A 26106-nucleotide genomic window follows, 5' to 3' on the forward strand; every position below is an offset into this window, starting at 1 on the left:
GGTTGCCAAGGCTGTTTATGGATTGAAGAGCCAGGAATCTGGGTTGGGAATGTCGCATCTGCAGCAGAGCAATGCACATCTTCATTTATTATTGAACAGAATAGGAACCGCGGCTTGAGACGTGGGTCTATGTGCAGGCAGGGCCCCCATCACCCAGCTGCTCCACCAGGACACATCAGAGCAGAGATCCCAGGAGCCGGAGCGTGAGTTCATCATCCCCTTGGTGCTTTAACACCGTGTTTGAGCTGTTTGCACCAGCAGCGCTTGGGGACACGAGTATCTGCCTTCTCCCTCTGCTCTTGGCACAGATTTCTCTGCCTTTGCCTGCATTCCTTCACTCCTGGATTGCTCCATGACATTTGCTCTGTATTCATGATGCTGTGAAGGTCGGAAACAGGCAGGGCCAGGGGGGGAAAGGGCTTTTTTGTACACAGAAGAAGTGAAAGCCCATGGCCCAAACCCCAGGGAGCCCAGGGAACAGCTGGGAAGCCATTCCCAAGCGAGGCTTTACTGCAGCTTCCCTGCTCGGTGGCTTTCCCCATTCCTTCCTTGGGAATCCACCCAGCTGCAAACCCCACCGGGAGCTGGGCAACTTCCAGCGGCCACGACAAGAGACAGGGCAAGAGGGACCGGCCTCAAGCTGCCCCAGGGCAGGTTTACATGGAGCTGAGGAACAATTCCTGCCCCAGAGGGTGCTCAGGCATTGGAACAGGCTGCCCAGGGCAGGGCTGCAGGCACCGGCCCTGCAAGGGCTCACACCCCGTGGAGACGAGGCCTCAGTGCCATGGGGCAGGGGTGGCCTTGGCAGTACTGGGAGCGGTTGCACTGGATGAGCTTAAAGGGCTTTTCCAACCTGGTTGATTCCATGAAATCCTCGGTCTTCCCTGCCTGCCTCTGCCTTGAGACAGAATCACGCACAAACATGGAATGGTTCGGGATGAAGGCACCTTAAAGCCCATCCAGCCCCAACCCCTGCCCCGGGCAGGGACCCCTTCCACTGGAGCAGCTTGCTCCAAGCCCCTGTGTCCAACCTGGCCTTGAGCACTGCCAGGGATGGGGCAGCCACAGCTTCTCTGGGCACCCTGTGCCAGCGCCTCAGCACCCTCACAGGGAAGAGCTTCTGTCTTATCTCCAACCTGAACTTGCCCTGTTCCAGTCTGATGCTGGTAGGAGGGCAGAGGAGAGGACCCAGGGGGCTGGGGGAGGAGAAGGAGGAGAAGAAGAAAGGGGAGAGGAGAGGAGAGGAGAGGAGAGGAGAGGAGAGGAGAGGAGAGGAGAGGAGAGGAGAGGAGAGGAGAGGAGAGGAGAGGAGAGGAGAGGAGAGGAGAGGAGAGGAGAGGAGAGGAGAGGAGAGGAGAGGAGAGGAGAGGAGAGGAGAGGAGAGGGCAGGGCGGGAGGTACGAGGTGGGTGCAGGCGGAGGGGCACTGGTGGCAGCTGGCAGGGTGCCTGCGGCACTGGTGTCAGGATGGGCGGAGGCGGCGCTTGGAGGAGGGATGGGGAATGGGGACGGGATGGGATGGGATGGGATGGGATGGGATGGGATGGGATGGGATGGGATGGGATGGGATGGGAGCTGCGGACGGGGCGCTGTGGGATGCCCGGGAATGCCAGGGGATGGGATTAGCGCAGGCAGGAGCGGACTGGGGAGCCCGGAGGCGGCAGATGGAGGCCGGGGGCGGGTGGAAGATGGCGGCACAGGGCCGGGGGGCGAGGGGCTGTGGGGAGGACGGCGCAGGGAGGACCCCAGGGACAGGGCGAGGAGCAGGAGAGGGGCTGGATGCGGGTGAGAGCAGCGGCCGGGGAATGGGGGGGCTGAGGGGAGCTGGGGGGGCCGGTGAGGGGCACAGGGAGCAGGGCCCAGCTATGGCGGCGGGGATGGAAGAGGCGGACGAGGCCCGGGGTGGGATGAGGACGATGGAGCATCCCCACAGGGCAGGCTCAGGGATGCGGCCGGGGCTCTGCGGAGCCTCGGGAGGAGCGTGGGTGATGGCGCTGGCCCTGCTGCTCTGCGCAGGTAAGGGGCGGCGGGCGGGATGTGCGTGGAATGAACAGCGGGGAATGAGCAGGGATGGGGGCACCCCTGGGGACACGCACAGGGGATGTGGGGCCGCAGAGGACAGCAGGCGCTGGGATGGGGGGTACCCGTGGGGAGGCACTTGGGGGGACACCCCTGGGATGTGGGGACACAGGCATCGGGATGTGGGATAAGGGCTGCAGGCTGCGGACATGGCGGCCTTGGCCGGGCCGGTGGATGCATCCTGGGGATAGGGGTGGAGGATGAGGATACAAGGGCAGAGATGAAGGGGGGGGACACGGGCAGGGGATGCAGGATGGGAGCAAGCCTGCAGGGCGGTGAGCAGAGGGCTCAGCACCCTGTGACCACAGAACTCATCTCATTCCCCCCCCTTTCATAACGCGTTCTCTGGAGCTGCTGGGTCTCTCTGATGGGTTTGCATCCCAAGCTCCATTAGGAGCCAGCGGTGACAGCAAAGACCTGCGCAGGCACCCCCTGCACCCCGCACCGAGGACAGACGGGCGCGCAGCGCTGAACAGACCCAATCTTTCGGTGTTTTCCCCCAAACCCGTCCTCCTGCCGCCGCTGCGATTGACGCCCTTCCTCCCTCCATGCAGAGCCAGGCTCACGTCCCGCTGGAGCAGCGAGAATCGTCTACTCCGAGGTCACGGTGCCCCGGCGGCTGGAGGCGAAGGACGGGGCATCCCCAGAGGTCGTTGGCTTTTCCAACCGGGGCTCTAGAGCATGGAATGCATCCATACGGGCTGTGGGTGGGTGCCAAAGGGAGCACAGGGCGAGGAGACGGCTCCAGCTTCCCAACCAACATCATGGAATGGTTTGGGTTGGAAGGGACCTTAAAGCTCATCCAGTTCCAACCCCCTGCCATGGGCAGGGACCCCTTCCACTGGGTGCATACCCGGCATTAATGGGTGCTTTGGCCATTCCAGGGGCACAGGTCCTATCTGATAACAGCAGAAGGAAACCACCACATCGTCCATCTGAGACAGGCCAAGTAAGGCTCTTCCCCAGCTTCCTTCCTCTGTTGTTTTCTGCCTGGGGCCGTGACAGGGAATGTTTCTGCTTTGCTTTCCAGGAATCTGTTAGTCAGGGATATCCCAGTGTTCAAGTACAGTGAGGAGGGAGACCTGCTCACTGAGTTTCCATATATTCAGGTAAGTTTAGGTCAGGGTTGCATCAAAAGCCAGGACTAAATGACCCTCCTCAGCTCATTCCAATATACTCGTGGGTCTAAGCAAGGGGTGGCTTTCTGTTTGTAAAAACATAGGTTATTTTTACACTGTTTGTTTAAAAAAAAGGAAGGAAATGGTAAAGAGACTGATAAAAAAATGGGAAGAACCATTTCAGAGCCATCAGCACATTGATTTCCCTGTCAGATTATGAAAGATTTTAAAGTACTTTCAGCCCATCGAAAGTCCATCTCCGTTGTGTGAGAAATCACAAAATAATCCCCAAAAAATCATCATGATGCAATGATTGCATGGAATCATAGGAACACAGAATGGGTTGGGATGAAGGGAGCTTAAAGCTCCTCCAGCCCCAACCCCTGCCCCGGGCAGGGACCCCTTCCACTGGAGCAGCTTGCTCCAAGCCCCTGTGTCCAACCTGGCCTTGAGCACTGCCAGGGATGGGGCAGCCACAGCTTCTCTGGGCACCCTGTGCCAGCGCCTCAGCACCCTCACAGGGAAGTGCTTCTGCCTTATCTCCAACCTGAACTTCCCCTGTTTCAGTCTGAGCCCAAATGATGAGCTCTCAGGATCCTGCCTTTTCCCTTCCGTGCCTTCACTCTTGTGCACATGCACAACCCCTTCGAAGAGGTCAAGGATGGATGTGGGCAGGGGGTTGTGTCCCTTTACTGCTGTAGGGGCTTTTTGGACCAGGGCACAGGAGGTTGTCCCACAGCCTGAAGCCACGTTTGCACCTTGCAGGATGACTGCTACTATGAGGGGATTGTGGAAGGCTTCCCGGGCTCCATCGTCTCGCTCAGCACGTGCTTTGGGATGAGGTAGGGCTCTTCCCAAGGGAGAACATGGGGTCAGCACCAAATGAAGCATAGAACCATGGAACGGGTTGGGTTGGAAGGGACCTTCAAAGCTCATCTCGTCCAACCCCGTGCGATGAGCAGGGACATCTTCAACCCGACCAAGCTGCCCAGAAGCACGTGGTTAACTGGGATAGGGATTTACATGTCCTTTTAAAGCAGGAGCCCTCATTCCTTCACGGTGCATCTCACTACAGGCATTCAGCTCTTCAAACAGAGCTGAGACATCTTTTATCATTACAGATTTTACACTATCTCCATAGGGATTTTAAGGCACAATTTCCTTGGCAAAACTTTCTGGGATTCCAGCTCAGTGTTTGATGAGGCCACATTTTCCTATTGGGATGCACACCCCAGTGATTAGGAACATTTTAGGGCTATATAACTCAAAACCTGGCAAAATTAAGACCCAATGAGCTTCTCTTCTGAGACTAGGCGTGAGTCTGAGACGTGACAGATCTACCTGCACCTTCTTCCTCAAACATGCAGCCCAAAAGGTGTCCAAATTAAGTCAGGTTTTAGGATGCACATATTAGGAGATGCAGTCTATAACACTGCCCGTGTGAGGGTAAACGTGTCTTAGAGATGGATTCTCCTTGGAAGAGCTTTTATTGCCTTCCCACTCTCATTTAATACATCGCATTCAGCAGCAGCTTCTTTCTTCTCCCCCAAAGCTGCACGATTGCCCTCTCAAGGCTCTTCTGCACCCTAAACCTCGGCCATGACCCTTTTGTCCCATCAAACATCTTTTAGGTGAGCTCCTTGTTTATGCTCATGGGATCCCTGCCCATAGGAGCAGCGATAAGGAAGAGCTAAACCCTCCCGTACCCCTCTTTCAAAAGGAAACCAACATAAAACAGGGGCTGATACCCAATAGCCCCGAACATCAGGGTGGGTTCTGGGGTCCGCTTCTCTCACTGAGCCCTCTGCTTGCAAACCCACAGTGGAGTTCTGCAGATGGGAGACCTGAGATACGAGATCGAGCCCCTGAAGAACTCCACAACCTTCCAGCACCTCATTTTCCGAAGGGCGTTGGAAGGCGGCTCGCGCCGGCTGTGCCAAGTGCCTGGAGAGCACCAGGATCATCTGCCCACGGATGGGGAGCTCGCCAACGGGAGTCGTAAAATCCACACTATTGAGGTAAGGACCCATGGGCCGCTTGTGTTCATACTGCACGTTCCTGTGTGTATGAACCCGTTCTGTTAAACGCTGGGAGTGATCCAACCACAGCATCACGGAATGGGTTGGGTTGGAAGGACCTTAAAGCTTCTCCAGCCTCAACCCCTGCCCCGGGCAGGGACCCCTTCCACTGGAGCAGCTCGCTCCAAGCCCCTGTGTCCAACCTGGCCTTGAGCACTGCCAGGGATGGGGCAGCCACAGCTTCTCTGGGCACCCTGTGCCAGCGCCTCAGCACCCTCACAGGGAAGAGCTTCTGCCTAAGAGCTCAGCTCAGTCTCCCCTCGGGCAGGTTCAAGCCATTCCCCTTGGCCTGGCCCTACAGGCCCTTGTCCCAAGCCCCTCTCCAGCTTTCCTGCAGCCCCTTTAGGCACTGGAGCTGCTCTCAGGTCTCCCCTTCAGGAGCCTTCTCTTCTCCAGGCTGAACTGACACAGTTCCTGCTCCTACACTGTATTTGTCTGCTCTTCTTTTCCCTCACTGAGCAGGAGAATTCTTTCCAGTCTCATCACGATTCATTGCCCCTCTCTGATGGAGCTGTCCCCAGACCGGCCGGCACACTGCATTACCCACAGGCTGCTGGGGTAGACGTTGAGCAGCTTCTTCTCCAGGTCTGACTCCTTTGGGACTTCATTTAACCCATCCTCACATCTCAGCAATAAAGAGCCAACAACCACCCTGTCTGTGGCTCTAGTACTCACCTTCTAGCAACTAAATCTAAACTCTACTGCCCCAATTTGCTTAAATCACACCCAAAAAGAGCTTTAGTGATGTCCAAATTCACCCATCTGCTGCTTCGCTGCTCTTCAGAAACACACTTGCCACGCTTGCAATGAATTCAGTTCGTTCTGGCATCGTTTGATGTTGGATATCCCTGATCTGTTTCCCTTTGGATACAAAACCAGGTTATTTGCTCAGATTGGTGAATGCTGTTTGAGCTGGGGAGGACTTTGTCACCGCTGCTCCTGCTTTCCAGAGACCTGAGATACTGTGTTATTTCTGTACCTACGAGCATGGATTATTCATAGTGACAGCCTGGCCTGTGCCAGCGCCTTGTGCTTGCACTCGGTGCAAGAAATAGAGTGACATTGGGGGATGCTGCCTCCTGATAGGAACAGGAAGCGCTGAGATGAAAGGATTACTGATCAGCTCCCATGGAGGAAAGCCGGCTTTCTACATCGCTACAACTGCACTGGGTTTAGTGAGAAGCCATCAGGGAAAGAGGATGAGTTAGAACAGTAACAATACTAAAGTGGTACTTGTTCACCAGGGAAGAGCCGTCAGGCCCTGTGCTTACAATGACTGGAGCGACAGCATTTAGTTAGCCATGCATGCTTCTGCAGCAGCCAAAGCAGTTAGGGAGCTGTCTCGTTGAGAGACAGCAACTCCTCCTCCTCTCTTCTACCGTGAAAACTCCTTGGAATTACTCAGGAGGTGCCTTCCTCACTCCCATCCCAGCCAGTGCCAAAGCTGCCACCAAGGCTTGCACAGGGTCAGCTCCTTTTTCCCCTTGTTATTTGACCAAACCTGCTGATTCTGAGTGCTCTCAGTGGGCCACTGTCCGCCCCCTCCATCAGAGACGGGATAATGTTGTCATGGGGCAATACCATGCTCAGAGACCAGGAACAACCCCGCAGGTTACCCATTAGCCAACTGCAGCTGGATAAGGATTCAGAAGTGGCCTGAACCCTTGTAGGGAGCTGATTTGACTTGAGCAAGGCCAGGGAATCCCCCTGCTACCAAGACCCCCCCCACCTACAGCCTTGCTCTGTCTCTGCATCTCTCTGCTCGCGCCCCAGTTACACATTGCACTCAGTCCTTCTCTAACGTGTAACTGCTCCGTGCTCTTGTCCCAAAGGGAAAGGCTGGATTAGCCTGAGCGATGCCTCTTTGGTTCTGTGCAATGAGGTGGGAGCTTTCCAAGCTCCTCAATAACCACATTTGGTCTCTTGCAGGAGGCTGGTGGGCTCAAGCCGGTGTCCGTGCCTGCAAGATACTTGGAGCTGGCTCTGATCACTAACAAGGAGCTGGTAAGCAGGAGGAATAGAGCGTGCGGTTCTGCTGCAGGCAGACCCTGGTGTCCAGCATCGGAACGCAGCCTCTTCATAGAACCATAGAACCACAGAATGGTTCGGGTTGGAAAGGACCTCAAGATCATCCAGTTCCAACCCCCCTGCCATAGGCAGGGACACCTCACACTAAACCATCCCACCCAAGGCCTCATCCAACCTGGCCTTGAACACTGCCAGGGATGGAGCACTCACAACCTCCCTGGGCAACCCATTCCAGTGCCTCAGCACCCTAACAGGAAAGAATTTCCTCCTTAGATCCAATCTAAACTTCCCCTGTTTCAGTCTTAACCCATTACCCCTTCTCCTGTTTCAGTTTAAAATTAAGAAGAAGAATGAAACCCTGATGCTTCACATGTTCATTTCCATCAGCAACATCCTGAACACAGTGAGTTCTAATGACGTGGTTAAATACAGTCACTGCTCCATTGGCAAACTACCCTGGGAAAGAGAGGAGGGATTCTCCCTACAAGTGCCTGCCAGGAGGATGGAGCCAGGAGGGGCTGGGCTCTGCTCCCAAGGAACAAGGGATGGGACAAGAGGAAGCGGCCTCAAGCTGCCCCAGGGCAGGTTTAGATGGAGCTGAGGAACAATTCCTGCCCCAGAGGGTGCTCAGGCATTGGAACAGGCTGCCCAGGGCAGGGCTGCAGGCACCGGCCCTGCAAGGGTTCACAGCCCGTGGAGACGAGGCCTCAGTGCCATGGGGCAGGGGTGGCCTTGGCAGTGCTGGGAACGGTTGGACTGGAGGAGCTGAAAGGGCTTTTCCAACCTGCTGGATTCCATGATTCAATCTGTGTTCCACAACACTGTAAAACCCACCTCAATGTTAAAACATTGTTTCAGACAGGAGTGAAGTCACTTTAAAGATCACTTTGAAATCACCCCTTTAAACCACTTGATTGGGAATACACATTATTGATACTGAAAGGTTACTGGTAGCTCAGTGCCATCTCCCATCTCTTCACCTCCTCCTTGCTCTGAGTCCTCCAAAACAGCACACGGGCAGGGACCCCTTCCACTGGAGCAGCTTGCTCCAAGCCCCTGTGTCCAACCTGGCCTTGAGCACTGCCAGGGATGGGGCAGCCACAGCTTCTCTGGGCACCCTGGGCCAGCGCCTAAGAAGAGCCTAAGGGAAGAGCTTCTGCCTAAGAGCTCAGCTCAGTCTCCCCTCGGGCAGGTTCAAGCCATTCCCCTTGGCCTGGCCCTAGAGGCCCTTGTCCAAAGCCCCTCTCCAGGTTCCCTGCAGCCCCTTTAGGCACTGGAGCTGCTCTGAGGTCTCCCCTTCAGGAGCCTTCTCTCCCCAGGCTGGGCATCCCCAGCTCTTTCAGCCCTGCCAACTCTTGCTCTCCCCAGGTTTACAAGCGCATGAAGCTCCGCATCGTCATCAGCGCCGTGGAGATGTGGATGGGGTCGGACCAAGTGGCCACATCCCGCAGCCTGGCCCGGACGCTCAGGTCCTTTTCCACATGGTCCCAGAAGGAAGCTGCCGGTCGCATCAATTACGACAACCTCCAGTTCCTGCTGTAAGAGATGTGCCTTTTATCACCCCTCTCACAGAGCGGCCATGGGGAGATGTGCAGAAAGCAAGAGCATTTCCATCTCTTCTCCTTTTGACACCTGTCTGCTGATAAGTCTTTTGTGCTGGTGGTATCTGGTGGAAAAGAACACAACAGCTTCGCCTCATGTACTAATCAGCAGGGTTTTGTCATGCAAATTGCTACAAGAATTCACTCTCCCCTTTCACTGTCCTCTGTTACAGTTCCCCCCCACGCACACACAGCGCTCGGCTCATTTCCAACTCTGATCCACTTGACAGCAACTGAATTATTCTCATCTCACTTTAACTTCTTACTCATTTTCACATACACAAGCCACTCGTTTCTGAGCCGTAATAACTCATTGTTGCACCGTTTACAACTCAAACCTCTCCGCTAGGACGAGGACGTTTAATAGCACTTATTTCACTCTTTTGCTTGCTCAGACCAAGCACCTTGTGTCTGTTCTGTCTGTTCCTTTTTCCTTGATTTTGGGGGGAAGAAACCTTCTGGAGAGTCAAACATAGATATATAAAAGTACCGACTATTTCTCTTTTTCAAATTCAATGTATTTTATTGCCAATCTTTCACAAATCATTCTGAATAATTATATTTTATTGAAATAAGGCACTCTTCAAATAGGGGGGAAGCCAATGAGTTTATAAACCATGGTTCTGCCTCCTTAATATCCCCCCCAGCATCTGCGGGTACCACCCCATAGGGGGGTGTCATAGAGAATGAGTGATGCTGGGCTTTTCTGTAAGAAGCAGCTTTTTGTCACCCCAAGCATCATTTTCCACCTGTAATTCAGGTGATGCATCCCATTATCGAGACAAAGCTGTTCTGTATTTCTTTAACGTTTAAATCTTCCCACTGCAGTGGCCAGAACTACAAGGAACGGGGATTTGCCTGGAAGGGGACAATGTGCAAGCCGAATTCCGTGGGTGTTGTTTCGGTAAGGGGAGATCTTATGGGTTTGCGCTGTCTGAAAGGCAAATAAACCTATATCGACAGTGAAACCTTGGAGTTAATCCCTGGGCTCAGGCTTTCACCCACTACGAGCTAACACCAAAACTGCATCTAAAGGAGGTGATGCTGGACTTAGAATCATAGAATCAACCAGGTTGGAAAAGACCTGTCCATCCAGGCAAAACTGGATGACAAAGACCTGCTTATCCAGTGCAACCGTTCCCAGCACTGCCAAGGCCACCCCTGCCCCATGGCACTGAGGCCTCGTCTCCACGGGCTGTGAACCCTTGCAGGGCCGGTGCCTGCAGCCCTGCCCTGGGCAGCCTGTTCCAATGCCTGAGCACCCTCTGGGGCAGGAATTGTTCCTCAGCTCCATCTAAACCTGCCCTGGGGCAGCTTGAGGCCGCTTCCTCTTGTCCCATCCCTTGTTCCTTGGGAGCAGAGCCCAGCCCCTCCTGGCTCCATCCTCCTGGCAGGCACTTGGAGGGAGCCATCAGGTCCCCCCTGAGCCTTCTCTTCTCCATCTGAACCCCCCAGGTCCCTCAGCCGTTCCCCATCACACTTGGCCTCCAGGCCCTGCCCCAGCTCCATTCCCTTCTCTGGCCCCGCTCCAGCCCCTCAATGTCTCTCTTGCAGTGAGGGGCCCAGAGCTGAGCCCAGGATCCGAGGGGCGGCCTCACCAGTGCCCAGTGCAGGGGGACAGATCTGGCCCTGAAGGTCCCCACATCACCATACACTGACATGGGAAAACGTGGCTCTGGTTTCTCTTCCCACCTGCAGTTCCCTGGCAATGACACCGTCAATGAGGTGATGACGCTCGCCCACCAGATCGGGCACAGTCTGGGCTTTGCCCATGACGACTCGAAAGAGTTTAAAAGCAAACACTGCGGCTGCAACTGCACCCAAAGAGGATGCATCATGAGATCGAGCCCGGGGTAAGTGCCACGATGCACAGCTTCATTGGGCACAGGCAAGATATCTCATAGAATCCTGGAACAGTTTGGGTTGGAAGGGACCTTGAAGCTCATCCAGCTCCAACCCCTGCTATGGGCACGGACACCACACTCTGAACTGTGTCACCCAAGACTCCGTCCAACCTGGCCTGCACACTGCCAGCTCCTCCTATGATGGTCCTCCTATCCCATCCACATGGAAGTCACCTCCTCAAGGGGACTGAGCACCAAGCACACAAAGACTTGGGTGAAAACCTCAGCAAGACAGAGCACTGTGTTTCATGGCTCCGATCCTTCAGCTTTTGCTGCCATCCATTCCAACAGGAACCCTGTTATCCGAACCTACTCATTAAATGTAGAGGTTTCGAAACCTCCCACTTTAGCCCATAGTTCCTCCTGAATTCCTAAATTCAATGATTCACCATGTTCAGTGGCAGCATAGAACACCAGGTTGGAAGGGACCTCAAGGATCATCTGATCCAGCCTTGGAGTTGAGTTCTTTCCAATTTGCCTACAGTAGCTCCCATGCCCACATTCATTTATGGATGCCCCATCCCTGGCAGTGCTCAAGGCCAGGTTGGACACAGGGGCTTGGAGCAAGCTGCTCCAGTGGAAGGGGTCCCTGCCTGGGGCAGGGGGTGGAGCTGGAGGAGCTTTAAGGTCCCTTTATCCCAAACCATTCCACGATTCCATGATTTACACATGAAAAAGGGAGACAAAAAAGGCTTATTCCCTCTCTCATTGTCCATATCCCTCTTTTCCAGTTAATCTACTTGTTCTTTAACTCCACCAATTCATCATGGAGATGCTGTGGTTACATGTATTAATGGTTTCCCTTACAGAACTTGCTTGGCATTCAGCAACTGCAGCTCAGAGCAGTATTACAATGAAGTAAGAAGGAGAAATAAACCCTGTCTCCTCAACATCCCTCCCTTGAAACCAGTTCTCCTTGAACACTGCGGCAACGGCATCTTAGAGAAAGGGGAGGAGTGCGACTGTGGCAGCGATGAGGTGCGCAATTCCCTGCAGTCGAGGTGTTCAGAGACCCCTCCATACCTCATCCGCATGGGCAGGGGTTCTCCTCCTGCCTCTGCTCACGTTCATGTTGCTATTTCTGTTCTTTATTTACCCTGAAGTCTGCTTTTCAGAAGCACTTGCACATTGGTACCTCCTCAGCTCTAACTCCAGGTTGTGACACTTCGGAAGGTCGGAGTTTTCCAATGGAAACTCCTGTTTGCCCTTTGTGGGATCATTATTTGTACGAAGCTGCTGTCAAACGCCAGCCTTTGCACTGACATTTCCCCACAGAGCGATCTCTGTGTGTGTTAGATCCAGGCTTGGGTTGAACATCCTGCACCATGTTGGTAAAGAGGATCACCTGCCATAAGGAACTATACCAGAACCTAAATCCCACCACAGATGAGATGAGGTGGAAGCACTCATGTTTAGAGGGAAATGTGAATTGCTTTAAAAGCATCTCCATAAGATGCATCTCCCTCAACTCCAGAAGGTCCAGAGCTTGTGGAGCAGCAGAAAACACCATTTTCCCCTTCATTTCCTTTAATTCTGTGTCTCTTAAGCCAGAGAAAATGATGCAGATAAGAAACCCTCATACTGAGACGATGCGGCATTGTGTCCTTCCAGGAATGCCTCCATGAAGGATGCTGCTCGCCCTCCAACTGCATGCTCGTGCCGCGGGCTTCTTGCTACAGAGGTGAATGCTGTCACCATTGTCAGGTAAGTTTCAACTGCAACAACTGCTCTTGGCTTTGTAAGGGATAGGAAAGCATTGATGGAATTGGGTTTCACAGCTCTGAGGTGCTCTAACACCTATTTCCTCTATTTCTCACTCTATCTGCCTTGAATATATCATAGAATCATCATGGAATGGTTTGGGTTGGAAGAGACCTTCAAAGCTCTTCCAGTCCAACCCCCTGCAGCGAGCAGGGACATCTTCTACTGGATCAGGGTGCCCAGAGCCACATCCAATGGCCCTGAACGTCTCCAGGGATGGGGCATCCACCACCTCTCTGGACAACCTGTGCCAGGGTTTCACCACCCTCATTGTAAAGGATTTCTTTCTCACATCCAGCCTGAATCTCCCTCTTTCAGTTTACAACCATAACCCCTTGTTCTGTCACAACAGCCCCTGCTAAGAAGCCTTTCTCCCCTCACAAGCAATATTAGACCTCAAGAACAAGACGCAACGGTTACATTGACTTCCTTAGGAAATAAACCCTTCGCAGTCATCCTGTTCTCCTCCTACATCCCAAACTCAACCAAAGGAACACCTCATAGGTTGCTCTCTAATGCCTTCAATGAGGATTGGGACACTGGTTAAGGCAGGACCTGGGGCTGTATCAAGCTGACTGGAGACTGCTCATGCTTAGGCAGGAAACAAAGAGCTTAGAAGCACCAGATTGGGTCACACCAAAGCCAGCAGCAGCAGCAGCAAAGAGAGAGGGTGAGGCCAGAACTTACTAACCCAACACAAGCATTGGTGCCACAGACCTAACGTCCAGCAATCACAAGTGCGGCTGAAAGGAAGGAGGTTCTAAAACCTCCTTTCTATTCCTGCCGATGTTGAGGTCTTAGGGAAATCCAGGAACGTGGTGTTTGTGGACTCAATGAACCAAGAATTCCAGTTTCTCTGCTGGAATATGAGCAATCTCCATGTGCAAGGGCTCCATTTCCATAGGGCAGCAAGGACTTCAGTCCTCCAGTCCTTATTCTGTCTCACTCATCGCAAATGCAAGTTGCTTTTCTTCATGTTACCCCTTTGGGACATTTCCTAAGCCCTTGCCCCAGGGGTGTCGGTAAATTGGGACGGATCCTGTGCAAAATGAATCCCCCAAAGCTCTTTTGGGGGCTTTTCTTTACAGTTTCATCCAGCAGGAAAAATCTGCAGAGGAGAGGCCAACATCTGTGACCTCCCCGAGTACTGCAACGGCTCCTCAGCGGTCTGCCCCTTGGACGCCTTCAAGCAAGATGGAACCGTATGTGGAGACAATGACCACTGCTATGAAGGGAGCTGCCACAGCCACGAGGCACAGTGCAAAGCTTTATTTGGCAAAGGCAAGATAGCTCATGGAATCATGGAAAGGGTTGGGTTGGAAGGGACCCTCAAGCTCATCCAGCCCCAACCCCTTCCACTGGAGCAGCTTGCTCCAAGCCCCTGTGTCCAACCTGGCCTTGAGCCCTGCCAGGGATGGGGCAGCCACAGCTTCTCTGTTCCAATGTCTCACCGCCCTCATAAGGAAGAATATGAGCATACAAAAGCCTTCAGTAAGTAAAACCAGGTTCCTCTGTGACCTTACCCCATTTACGAGCACTTTGGAGAATCCCTGCAAATGAAGCCGGTAGCATTTCTCATGGAAGGCATTGCTGGGGAAGACAAGGATACTGATAAGGCAGAACATTTTTGTCCTCATTTCAACATGGGACCCAAAGGCTTTGCCACACCAGCCTTTACATGGTGCTATCACCATGTAAAGCTCCCCAGCAGCGATCTCTGCAGGACAGCTGGGCAATGGGGTTTACTTGGAGAACATTTGAGATGCTCGAGCACCTGGGAGCCCTGCACTGACCTCAGGCTCTCCATGTTCTCCCTCCATCCTCTGGTACCCCATGGACATGAAGATGTTCTGACAAAACTGGAGTCCCCTGGGCTAGAAATGGTTCTGCCTTATTGAAACCCACATTTTTGAGCTGGTTCTGACCTCTAACAGGAATTAAGTGTTCCTGACATGGAATATAATGGTGGTGATCCTGGTTTCATGGTCAGTGGGAGATATAGTGACCTGTGTCACATATTGACCTGTGCCACGCAACCAGTTAAAGACTTACAAAGAAAAATAGGATTGGAAAAGATTTAAGGTTTTGAATCCAATTTATGCTCCATATCCTTCTATATAAATGACCATGGTCCTTTGTGACCATTGGTCAATGTGTTGGTGGCAAACCTCTTCATTTAGTCCCTTCATTCTTACATTGACTATTCTGGTCCAGAAAAGGACCAGAACAGAAACCATGGCGGGTCATACGCAATCACAGAAATGATCCAGAGGGATAAAGGGATGCGATAGTCCCTGTCCCTCCATGAACATCTCCTTTTGCTTCACAGCCGCCCAACGTGCTCCATTGAGCTGCTTCCTGGAGGTGAATGTCCGAGGTGACCGGTGTGGGAACTGCGGCTGGAACGGGACACACTTCACGAAATGCCTGGAAGAGTAAGTCCTGGATACCGGTGTCCAGTGGGAATCTCCGCAGGAGTAACTTGTTTCCATCCATAGCTTTGCTGTGCAGCAGGACCCAACCTGACCCCATGTTCCAGGGGTGCCCTGCCCAGCGCCGAGCACAGTGGGACAATGGCACCTTCATCCCTGTGGGGATGCTCCCCAGCACCCTGCTGGGTTTCTTGGCTCAGCTGCTCACTGCTCACTCCTATGGAGCTGGGGTCTCCCAGGGCCCTTTCTCAGAGCTGCTCCATACGGGCAGATCCCAGCCTGGGCTGCACTCCAGGATTAGGTTTCCCAGGGGTAGGACCTTAGACTTGTCCTTGTTGGACTCCATCAGGTTCAGCAAGTCTCAGAGTATATAAAATGGGGGAAACACATGAAATTGAGACTCAAAATGACAAATGGAAGCATCTCGGCAGCTTCTGGAACGATACACCAAAGGGCTGCACTGATGTCTGTTCTAGTTCTGGTGTCCTCAACATAAAAAGGACATGGAACTGTTGGAACAAGTCCAGAGGAGGCCACGAGGATGAGCAGGGGCTGGAGCAGCTCCCGTATGAAGACAGGCTGGGGAAGTTGGGGCTGGTCAGCCTGGAGAAGAGCAGGCTGCGTGGGGACCTCAGAGCAGCTTCCAGTGTCTGAAGGGGGCCTATAGGGATGCTGGGGAGGGACTCTTCATCAGGGACTGCAGTGACAGGACAAGGGGTGATGGGTTCAGACTGAAACAGGGGAAGTTTAGATTGGATCTAAGGAGGAAATTCTTTCCTGTTAGGGTGCTAAGGCACTGGAATGGGTTGCCCAGGGAGGTTGTGAGTGCTCCATCCCTGGCAGTGCTCAAGGCCAGGTTGGATGAAGCCTTGGGTGGGATGGTTTAGTGTGAGGTGTCCCTGTCCATGGCAGGGGGGTTGGAACTGGATGATCTTGAGGTCCTTTCCAACCCGAACTATTCTATGATTCTATGTGCCCAAGGCACCAACACCAACTGGCTTAAAAGAGTCAGTGTGGATGCTGTTCAAGTGTCCTAACCTCAGAAAAGGGGTGTTTGGATGCAAAATGTCCAACAGGATTGTCCCTGCACATCTGGAACCTCTGACTATGCCCAGGGTTGCTCCAATGTATGAGCTGGAGCGGGTTAACCTGACACCAGGGTGTGCACCAGCACCACGGATCACCACATCCCAGGTGTCCCTACAAACCCTTAGAGCCATCTGTCTGCCCCAGGAACGTGCTGTGTGGAAGGGTGCAGTGTGTTAACATCAAGAGGGTACCAGTCAGGGAGGATGGTGAGACCGTGGTGCAGACCGCCATCGACAACGTGCTCTGCTGGGGACTCGACTTCCATCTGGATCCAGACACTCCCGACGAGGGGGCAGTGAAAGACGGGACATCGTGTGGCAGGAACAAGGTACCCTGTGAACACTAGCAGGACGCATGGATAGTGCAGGAATGGAGATGAAATTGGAGGATTTTGGTCCTAAAGGAGATGTTCTTGGTCTCCGATCCAAACCCCACCATGCCTTCTGTTAAAGCCTCCTTTGGCAGCTGAAAAAAACCTGTCTTGTATTGGCTTTGTGGGTTTTTTCCCTCAGGTTGAATGAAAAAATACAATAATTGGTATTTTTTTCCCCATTAGAAGGGAAAAGAAATGCATTTTGTTCTTCTTTTGGGTTATTACCAAAGCCAAAATTTATCTGTTGCACATACAAAAGAATTCAAAGTATTGTTCCAAGAACAGGACTCACTCCTTCCCTTTGGCCCACATAGAAAACCAAACTCCTGTCGAGCTGGTGACACACTAAAGGATGAGTTTCCTGCTATTACATGGCAGAGAAAGTACTCCGGAGGAAAACAGAGGTGCTGAGTTCCTCCAAAAGGGAAGGAGCTCCTGAGGGCTGGCTTTGGTAGCGTTGTCCTTTCAGTAGACGTGGGTTTCACATCACCAAAGGCAAAGGGTCATTACAAAAAGAACTCATTTGCAAGGCAAAAAGTAGACAATGCATCTCCTTCGTTCTTCTGTACAGAGATGAGTTTGTGCCTGCTACATTTGGAAGATGCTCCAAGTTATTCAGTGGAGTTCCAAGGTCTGGTTCACATCATGGACAGGACAAGACCAGAGCCACAAAGTGCTGGGAGCTGGGGGAAATGTGTTGATCTCTATCCAAAGATCAGGATGGTTGTGCCCAAGAGCCCATCCATCTCGAACCCTCCACCAGCCTCAGGCAGTTACCTAGGGAAGGGGATGAACAGAACAGGCACATACACTCCTTCCTACTAGCACTGGCCCTACCTTCAATTATGTTCAGCTCCTAGCTACTCAGTTCCTTTGGTACAAGTGGTTGCTGTGCATTTTGTCACCCTCAGTGGGTTTGTTCTGTCTTTCCTTTGCTTTACCTTGACTCTGGAACCCCAGAGCTTCATTTTATGCTTCCCTAATGCTTGTTTAGAGAAAGAAAAGTCTGGAACGACACAAAAGGACTGCCCAAAAGGACCTGGCCTGCTGTTTCTCACTGCTTTCATCTGTCCTTTTATCATCCCACTAATCCCAACCTACCTCTTCCTGCAGATCTGCATGAACAGGACGTGTGTTGGTGCAGCTTTCCTCAACAATGACTGCGGGGACACCAAATGCTATGGCAGAGGGGTACGTAGAACACCTCGGAGTGGTCTTTGACTATAAAAGCAAGAAGTGTCAATTGGCCTCTCAAAAGCATTATTAGAAGTCCAGAATCATTCCTGGTTCAGCAACACAGACATTCATTTGGGTTTCACCCGTGACTGAGCTCTGACCACCCAAAACTCTTCTCTTGGTTCCTTTTACCCTTTTACTTCTTTGTTCCCTTAAATAACGTGAAAAGCAACTTCCACATCACAACGTTTCATCCTTCACTGCACCCGTCAGTGCTACGGAATGTAACATGGGTGGAACTGCAGAGAGCATCTAAAAAAACACATGTTCAGGTCTAGAAATCCACTTTCCTTACAAATAGCACAGAGATGGCCCATTTTGTACCACACTGGCTGCACTTCATCTTACGGACGACCTACATTTGGGACATTAATGCTGGCAGAATTGTTGCATACGTGGGTATCTTTATGGCATCACTTCCAGGAGCTGCCCCTTTCCAGCCTCCCATTACAATTCCTGCCCCTGTCCAGCCAGGGTCATCCCACCATGTTCTTAGATTCACAGCATCAGCCAGGTTGGAAAAGCCCTTTCAGCTCCTCCAGTCCAACTGCTCCCAGCACTGCCAAGGCCACCCCTGCCCCATGGCACTGAGGCCTCGTCTCCACGGGCTGTGAACCCTTGCAGGGCCGGTGCCTGCAGCCCTGCCCTGGGCAGCCTGTTCCAATGCCTGAGCACCCTCTGGGGCAGGAATTGTTCCTCAGCTCCATCTAAACCTGCCCTGGGGCAGCTTGAGGCCGGTTCCTCTTGTCCCATCCCTTGTTCCTTGGGAGCAGAGCCCAGCCCCTCCTGGCTCCATCCTCCTGGCAGGCAGCCATAGGGAACAACTTGCTGCACCCCATGAGAGGTTCTACTGTTACAGACCATGAGTGAGCACTGAGAAACTCAGGAGCTGAGTAACCCGGCCTGGACAGACAAATGAATACACAACCAAGGCAGTCACGGTCCTGACTTGAAAGGAAACACCAACTTACTCATTCTCTACTCTGTCATCTCCTTGCTGTCTTTGTAGCACTTCTTGTTGGATCCTCAGTGATGGATCAGGGACTTGCAGTGCCCTCACTTCATGGGTGCAGCAGACACCTAATGATGGGTACAAGCCCACAGCCCCCAACAGCCTGGGACCAGGGCCCCCAGTCCATCACCTCTGCCCAAAACAGGATGAACATTGCCACAGTGGAGCTAAAGCAGAGTAACAAATGCATCCCAGGACACAGATCTCACCCAGCCCGGCTCTGCTGTGCTCACAGCCTATCCCTAGAGACAGGCAGGGCCACCTATGATGTCTTTGGGTTTCATGCCCTAAAGCATGTGCTTTCTTTCAGGTGTGCAACAACAATGACAACTGTCACTGTGATTTCGGATGGGCCCCTCCGGACTGCCAGCTGGAAGGGGCCGGAGGCAGCATTGACAGTGGGCCACCCCCTCCTCTGCACCGTAAGCACCATGCGCTGGGACCTCCCTGCATGTCACACTGCCCGTCTTAGCTTGACGATGATCTTACAGGTCTTTTCCAACCTACTTGAGTCTCTGATTCTATACTTAAAGATCACTTCAGACTTTGTTCGGGCATCTCTTTGCCTCTTGCTATGTAGCCACGTTGGATTATTTTCTCTCCTCTCCTTTCTTTACCTTACCTCACCTTACCTTACCTTACCTTACCTTACCATTCTCTTACCTTACCTTTACCTTACATTACCTTACCTTACCTTTGCCTTACTCTTCCTTTCCCTTCCCTCCTCTCCCTTCTCTTCCCTTCCCATCATATCCCTACCCTCCTCTCCCTTCTCTTCCCTTCTCTCCTCTCCCCTCCTTCCCTCTCCTCTTTCTGTTCCCTTCTCTTCCCTTCTCTCCTCTCTCTTCTCCTCTCCTCTCCTCTCCTCTCCTCTCCTCTCTTCTCCTCTCCTCTCCTTCCCTCTCCTCTTTCTGTTCCCTTCTCTTCCCTTCTCTCCTCTCCCCTCCTTCCCTCTCCTCTTTCTGTTCCCTTCTCTTCCTTCCTTCTCCTCACCTCTTCTCCATCACTCCAGCTGCACTCACTCGCCTTTCCCAGCTCTCCAGACTGCTCCCAGTGCACCCACACAAGCTGCAGATCGATTCCATGAAGCCCAGAGGCCCAGCAGCCAGCACACACTTCAGGAAGATGCTTTATGAGGGTGTCATGCTCCTAGGAGAGCCTTCCTCTCCTCTCAGCACAGGCACCCGGCAGAGCTCCACTCCCGAGGGGGCAGGAGGCAAACACACATGCTCCTGTACCACGCACTCACTCCGCAGTCCACAGACCCAGCAGCATCTTCAAGCTCTTCCCAACCCTCTCTGCTCATCACTTCTGCTGCTGAAGGACTATTGGGTCTTTCTGCTCTTCATCTGACCAGGCCAATGCCACATTGCTCAGGCAGTAACTGGCATGGCAGAAACACTCTATTGAGCAGGTAACAGTTGATTTGCCAAATAAGCTGTTCCTCAAGTATCAACCCATTGTGGTATTGACCTCTCAGATACTCAAAGTAGGGTTAAATGGGGCTTGGAGCAAGCTGCTCTAGTGGAAGGTGTCCCTGCCCGTGGCAAGGGGGTGGAACTGGATGAGATTTAAGGTCCCTTCAACCCAAACCACTCTGTGATTACATGACTTATTCATACACTAATGACACAGTGAAGCATCAGCCATTAGCTGAAGGAGATGTTCAGCTCACATTACCTTTTCCTTCAGTGCTGTATACTTCATAGAATCCCAACCTGGTTTGGACTGGAAAGACATTAAAGCTCATCCAGTTCCAACCCCTGCCACGGGCAGGGACCCCTTCCACTGGAGCAGCTTGCTCCAAGCCCCTGTGTCCAATCTGGCCTTGAGCACTGCGAGGGATGGGGCAGCCACAGCTTCTCTGGGCACCCTACATCCTTCATCTGTGTGTCCTTATCAGGAACCACATGGGAAACCTTCCTGCCCATTCATTATGTCCACAAACTCCTTTTATGCAGTCCCAAACACTTGCTGGTTCCAGATCTACGCAACATTACTTCAGTCTCTACACCTCAAGGCTTTTTATTGCTTCTCAGAAGGATAAGAACAGTGGTAGCTAACAAACAGGGAGTGCTGGAGGTCATCTGGAGACCCAGATTGAGAGCAGAAGTTAGAGACAATCATAGAATCATAGAGCATGAGGTTGGAGGAGACCTCAAGGATCACCTGCTCCAAACTGTCCAGGCACAGCATGACCTAGGCTCAATGTCCCACCGCCCTGTGCAGCCCAATCTTAACAGTGTCCAACAGTGGGGAATCACCACTTCCAAGTGAGTGTCTGCTGGGCCGTGGGTGTGCACTCACAACTATCTGAACATCCATGACAAGTGCTGTTCCCAGCAGAGCTCTGCTGTGCCAGGGATGCCCAGTGTGCACATAGCATCATGAGCATCATGGTCTTTCTTTCTTTCTTCCATCCCAAGCATTCACATCTGCAAGGAACATTGTCAAAATGGCTAGACTGATGCTTTTCTTCATCCTGGCCTTCCTGCTGCACAAGAGGGCTGCCTTTGTTCGCTGCCTCCGAAGGTGAGTCCATCGCCACTGAGCTCCACATCACCAGGTAAAACTGAGGCACATCCCACCTCTTCTCACCAAGGTTCTCAGCATCCCCTTCCATGGACAGCCTTTATGTTGGGTGCTCCCCGTGCAATGCTGACCACCCTTTGTGTGAACCAGGTTCCTCTGGCATCAGAGAGAACTTGCAAGGTAATGCAAGCAAATGGGCTCTGATCCGTGAGGAGAGCTCTGTCACAGCTCGCTGCCCCTCATCCCAAAAGGGCAGCTCCAGCTTGAAGAGTTTTCAATCCTTCCTGGCATTTCTGGGAGGTTTTCCATGGAGATTTTGAAACTAAAATTGTCCAATTTCAGGATACTTTGTCCTAAAGTTCAGCTTTTTCTAAAAGGCTCTTCTTTCTAATTCTTTTGCGATATTCAATCCCATTTTCCAGATTTTTCCTTTGATTTTCCTTTTTTTTTAGTTCACTGAAAAATGCAAATAAAAGTTAGAAAAACAAAAGAAAAAGATTTTATAACAGTGGAAAAAACAGGAAATATTTTACAACAGTTTGTGGAGGATAAACACTCTTATCCTCTTACTGCTCTGCACATTTTTCCCAGGTCAAATTGGTTTATAAGCTTAACTGAAAGAACATGGGAATGTAACTGCAGAGAGGGAAAATCATGGAATCCCAGACTGGTTTGTGTTGGAAGGGACCTTAAAGCTCCTCCAGCTCCAACCCCTGCCACGAGCAGGGACCCCTTCCACTGGAGCAGCTTGCTCCAAGCCCCTGTGTCCAACCTGGCCTTGAGCACTGCCAGGGATGGGGCAGCCACAGCTTCTCTGGGCACCCTGTGCCAGCGCCTCAGCACCCTCACAGGGAAGAGCTTCTGCCTTAGATCCAACCTGAACTGCCCCTGTTCCAGTCTGAACCCATCACCCCTTGTCCTATCACTGCAGTCCCTGATGAAGAGTCCCTCCCCAGCATCCTTGTAGCCCCCTTCAGACACTGGAAGCTGCTCTGAGGTCTCCATGCAGCCTTCTCTGCTCCAGGCTCAACAGCCCCAATGTTCTCAGCCTGACTCCATACAGGAGCTGCTCCAGCCCCTGAGCATCCTCGTGGCCTCCTCTGGACTTGCTCCAGAAGTTCCCTGTCCTTATGTTGAGGACCCCAGAACTGCACACAGTGCTGCAAGCCGGGTCTCACAGCAGCAGAGCAGAGAGGCAGGATCCCCTCCCTGAGCTGGAAGCTCTGGGGGTGCAGCCCAGCACACAGAGGGGTTCTGGGCTCAAGCGCACACTGGAGCTGGGTCATGGGGAGCTGCTCCTCACCCAACACCCCAGGTCCTTTTCCTCAGGCTGCTCCATCCCATCGCCCCCAGCCTGGGTTTGTGCTGGGATTGCCCCAGCCCAGGGGCAGGACCTTGCCCTTGGCCTGATTGAGCTCCATGAGGTTCACACGGTCCCACCTCTGCAGCGTGTCCAGGTCTATGTGGATCCATCCATTCTCTCCCGTGTGTCACTGCACCAACAGTTCAGTGTCATCACAAGCTCATTCACAATCCCAAACCAGAAAATGAGCTATCGCATTCCCCCCCCACCCCGTGATCTCTGCACATCCACGGGCTTCAGATTTGTTGGGCTCATTTATCCTGCCAGGAAGCAGGAAAAATCCACATGGAGATTTGTTCTACTGTGTGCAGCAAGCTTGTGTTGGTACTCAGCTACCTCCTGTACTCCCAGTTTAGGTAACTCTACCCTATGTTATAGTCTCCAGAGCAGATACAATTAATGTTTTCCCCTTACCACAGTGACCTGTGGGTCTAATCTCGGATCAGGATTTAACCTTATGTGTAACCAGTTAAGAAACAGGATTTAACTTATCCCACAGCTCTATTTCCTTGTCATTTTACATCCCAGTGCCAGAGAACAAGGAAACCCCACCCAGTATTCCTCATAAGGTATTTGTCCATCAACAAAAGCAGCTGATGCTGCATGAAACCACTGTCCAAAGTCCATGTTCACTGCGCACTTGATATTATAGGTATCGTAGGTGGCTACTTAGAAGAAACGACAAAGGATGGAATAAGAGTCGTTCTTCTTCTCTGAAAGATGTAAGTGCTAAAATCCACATTCTCAAAGGGCTTTAACTTCATGGTACCTTCCAAACTTCCTTCTCCTTTCACAGTAATTCTGCTCCCCCAGTTGTTTTCAGTGCAAGGTGGAAGCTGCCAGTGAGGACACAGCCAAAGGGTGCAGCAGCCCTGCAGCAAACAGGTTGGGTTCATGACAAAAGACAGTTTAGGGTAAAAAGCAGCATGTTCCTACAAACGGAAGTGCTTTCATTGACAGCTTCATGGTGGCACAGCTGAAGGAAACACAAGCAAAAGCAGGAATTCTGTCTAGATTGGGACAAATAGGAGATCTCTCCCAAAATGATCTCTATGAGGCTACAAACCTCAGCGTCCTGGCAGGGACGGTCAAGTTCAAGCCTCTGCTTTGGTCCTGGCCATGGGACTTTCCTGCTGTGCTGCTGCTGTTTGGAGAGGCAGCTCATTCCTCCAGGAACGTGGCTAATCTAAAGCTGATGCAGTTTGATCAGATTAAGTTTTCCAAGGAAAAGCTCCTTGGAAAAGAAATATAAATAAATAAAATCCTGCTGCTTCTAGTTAGAAAAGCAGAAAACAGCTCAGGAACCAGAACAGAGAAAAGAGAGCAAGGAAGAAGAGCAGCTGGTGTCTCACCTCATATCATGGGCAGGGATCATCCATCCAGGAGGCCCAGAGAATTGCCATGGGGTGGGAAACTCATGGCCTTCGAGGACAAACTGGAAACATGGGTTACGTGACTTGGAGAGGTGATTGAGGAGATACAGGATAATAACCCCCAAATCCATTCAAGGCAACATGTGAGACCTTGTCTTTTAGGTTGACCATGGGCAGAACAAAAACTGGTGAGACTAAACTGAAACAAGAGATTTTGGCTAGAAAGATGTAAAAATAATGCTGTTTCTTTATATACAGCACTGAGGAGATCTGCCACATCTCCTAGAATCATAGAATCCCAGCCTGGTTTGGGCTGAAGGGACCTTGAAGCTCATCCAGTTCCAACCCCCTGCCATAAGCAGGGATACCTTCTACTGGAGCAGCTTGCTCCAAGCCCCATCCAACCTGGGCTTGAACACTGCCAGCCCCCAGGAGAAGGCTTTTGAACAAGTGAACCTAAAAAGAGAGATGGGGAAGTTACTTTTATCTATCAATAGTTAGCTAAATACATCTGTCATTGTCACGAGGTGCTGATGAAATCAAGCACTGAACATAATGCAAAGGAGATTAGTCACATGGAGAGATCACAGGAGCAATCTAATCTTCAACAGAGCATTAGCATAACCCACAACATGAGTAAGAGGAGAGCAGAAGTAGTCTTGGTATGATAAGTCTGACATCTTTGTATTAGATGTTGTCTTAACACGTCATGTGTGGTCTCTGAACACCACTGGAGACCAGGAATGAGAGTTGGTAAAATGCAGGAAAATTCATTCCATTCAGGTGATGCAATTGAAGCATTTCAGTCCAATTTTGACATCATGAGAAAAGCCACTGGAGAGAGATAACATAATTAAGAATAGGAGGGAAGCACTGACACCAGGGCAGGGGTTAGAAAGTTGTCCAGGAAAGAGGAGCAAAGAGAGGAGATGCCCTGGTTACATTTGCAGGTGATACACCCAGAAATTGAATCATGGTGTGGTTTGGGTTGGAAGGGACCTCAAAGCTCATCCAGTCCCAACCCCTGCCACGGGCAGGAACACCTTCCATTAGAGCAGCTTGCTCCAAGCCCGTGTCCAACCTGGCCTTGAACACTGCCAGGGATGGGGAATTAATCATCACCACTGGACCAAAATAAGCTCCGTTCACTCAGAAAGTGCTGCACTAACCCTGACCTTTCCTTCCTCCAGGATGACCTAGCAGAGGATGAGTTCTGAGCCAGAGCTGAGCCTCTCTGCAGGACACGAGGCCCCTGAGGGCTGCCAGAGCGGGCCCCAGCTCCGAGAGCAGCCTCGCGCATTGCTGCCTCTGAGGAGCTGCAGGACAGCTTTGTTCTCCCCAAGTCCGACCCGTTAGTTGGGAGTTGTTCAGCTGTAAACAGCAAAGTTACCTTTGAGGCATTAAACAGGGTTTGTTCTTGTTTCTCTATACAATAAAAAGCTTGTTTTCAGGAGGCAGCTGGACTCCACGCTCCTCCAAAGGCTTCCAGCTCTGCTTCCTAGGAATTTTACTGTACCAGCATTCCTGGTCATCATGGGCCCTACAGACTCCATAGGCACATGGCAGTAGGCATCTCAACAAGGGGTTGGTGTTGGGACTGATCCTGCTTGAAGACATGGACAGTGGGATCCAGCACCCTCAGCATGTTTGCTGATGACACCGAGCTGTGTGGTGCAGTGACACACTGCAGGGAAGGGATGGAATCCACATGGACCAGGGCACGCTGGAGGTGCGACCATGTGAAACTCATGGAGCTCAACCAGGCCAAGGGCAAGGTCCTGCCCCTGGGCTGGGGCATTCCCAGCACAAGCACAGGCTGGGGGAGATGGGATGGAGCCTGAGGAGTAGGGCTTGGGGTGCTGGGTGAGGAGCAGCTCCCCATGACCCGGCTTCAATGTGCACTTGAGCCCAGAACCCCCCCGTGTGTGCTGGGTGCACCCCCAGAGCGTGAGCAGCAGCACAGAGAGGGGATCCTGCCCCTCTGTTGCATGAAGGGGAGACCTTAGAGCAGCTCCAGTGCTTGAAGGGGCTGCAGGAAACCTGGAGAGGGGGTGAAAGAAGGGGTCTGACTTCCCTCTTTCCACCCTTGTTTTCCCAGCACTCCATAGGACCATAAATCCCAGACTGG

The 26106-nt window shown here is 52.2% G+C and overlaps 1 protein-coding gene across 3 annotated transcripts; it reads left to right on the forward strand.

The window, feature by feature from the left end:
* Positions 1 to 1369: 1369 nt before the first annotated feature.
* LOC136014142 (disintegrin and metalloproteinase domain-containing protein 20-like) lies at positions 1370 to 25524 on the forward strand. 3 transcript variants are annotated; one of them, XM_065678965.1, is made up of 23 exons: positions 1370 to 1404; positions 1933 to 2015; positions 2633 to 2727; positions 2963 to 3027; positions 3109 to 3187; positions 3962 to 4038; positions 5019 to 5214; positions 5737 to 5859; positions 7204 to 7278; positions 7634 to 7705; positions 8671 to 8840; positions 9732 to 9807; positions 10602 to 10756; positions 11617 to 11785; positions 12419 to 12511; positions 13657 to 13849; positions 14898 to 15003; positions 16234 to 16417; positions 17576 to 17653; positions 19021 to 19132; positions 21137 to 21242; positions 23258 to 23327; positions 25169 to 25524. In XM_065678965.1, exons 2-23 carry the CDS (start codon positions 1946 to 1948, stop codon positions 25193 to 25195), a joined length of 2391 nt encoding a protein of 796 aa, XP_065535037.1. In that variant the 5' UTR covers positions 1370 to 1404; positions 1933 to 1945; the 3' UTR covers positions 25196 to 25524. The 3 variants fall into 3 exon arrangements, with proteins under 3 accessions (XP_065535037.1, XP_065535036.1, XP_065535038.1); XM_065678964.1 differs by lacking the exon at positions 1370 to 1404 and having other exon boundaries at positions 1865 to 2015; XM_065678966.1 differs by lacking the exons at positions 1370 to 1404; positions 5737 to 5859 and having other exon boundaries at positions 1865 to 2015.
* Positions 25525 to 26106: the final 582 nt, after the last annotated feature.

This window comes from Lathamus discolor, chromosome 4 (assembly GCF_037157495.1).
Source record: "Lathamus discolor isolate bLatDis1 chromosome 4, bLatDis1.hap1, whole genome shotgun sequence".
Taxonomy (NCBI): Eukaryota; Metazoa; Chordata; class Aves; order Psittaciformes; family Psittacidae; genus Lathamus; species Lathamus discolor.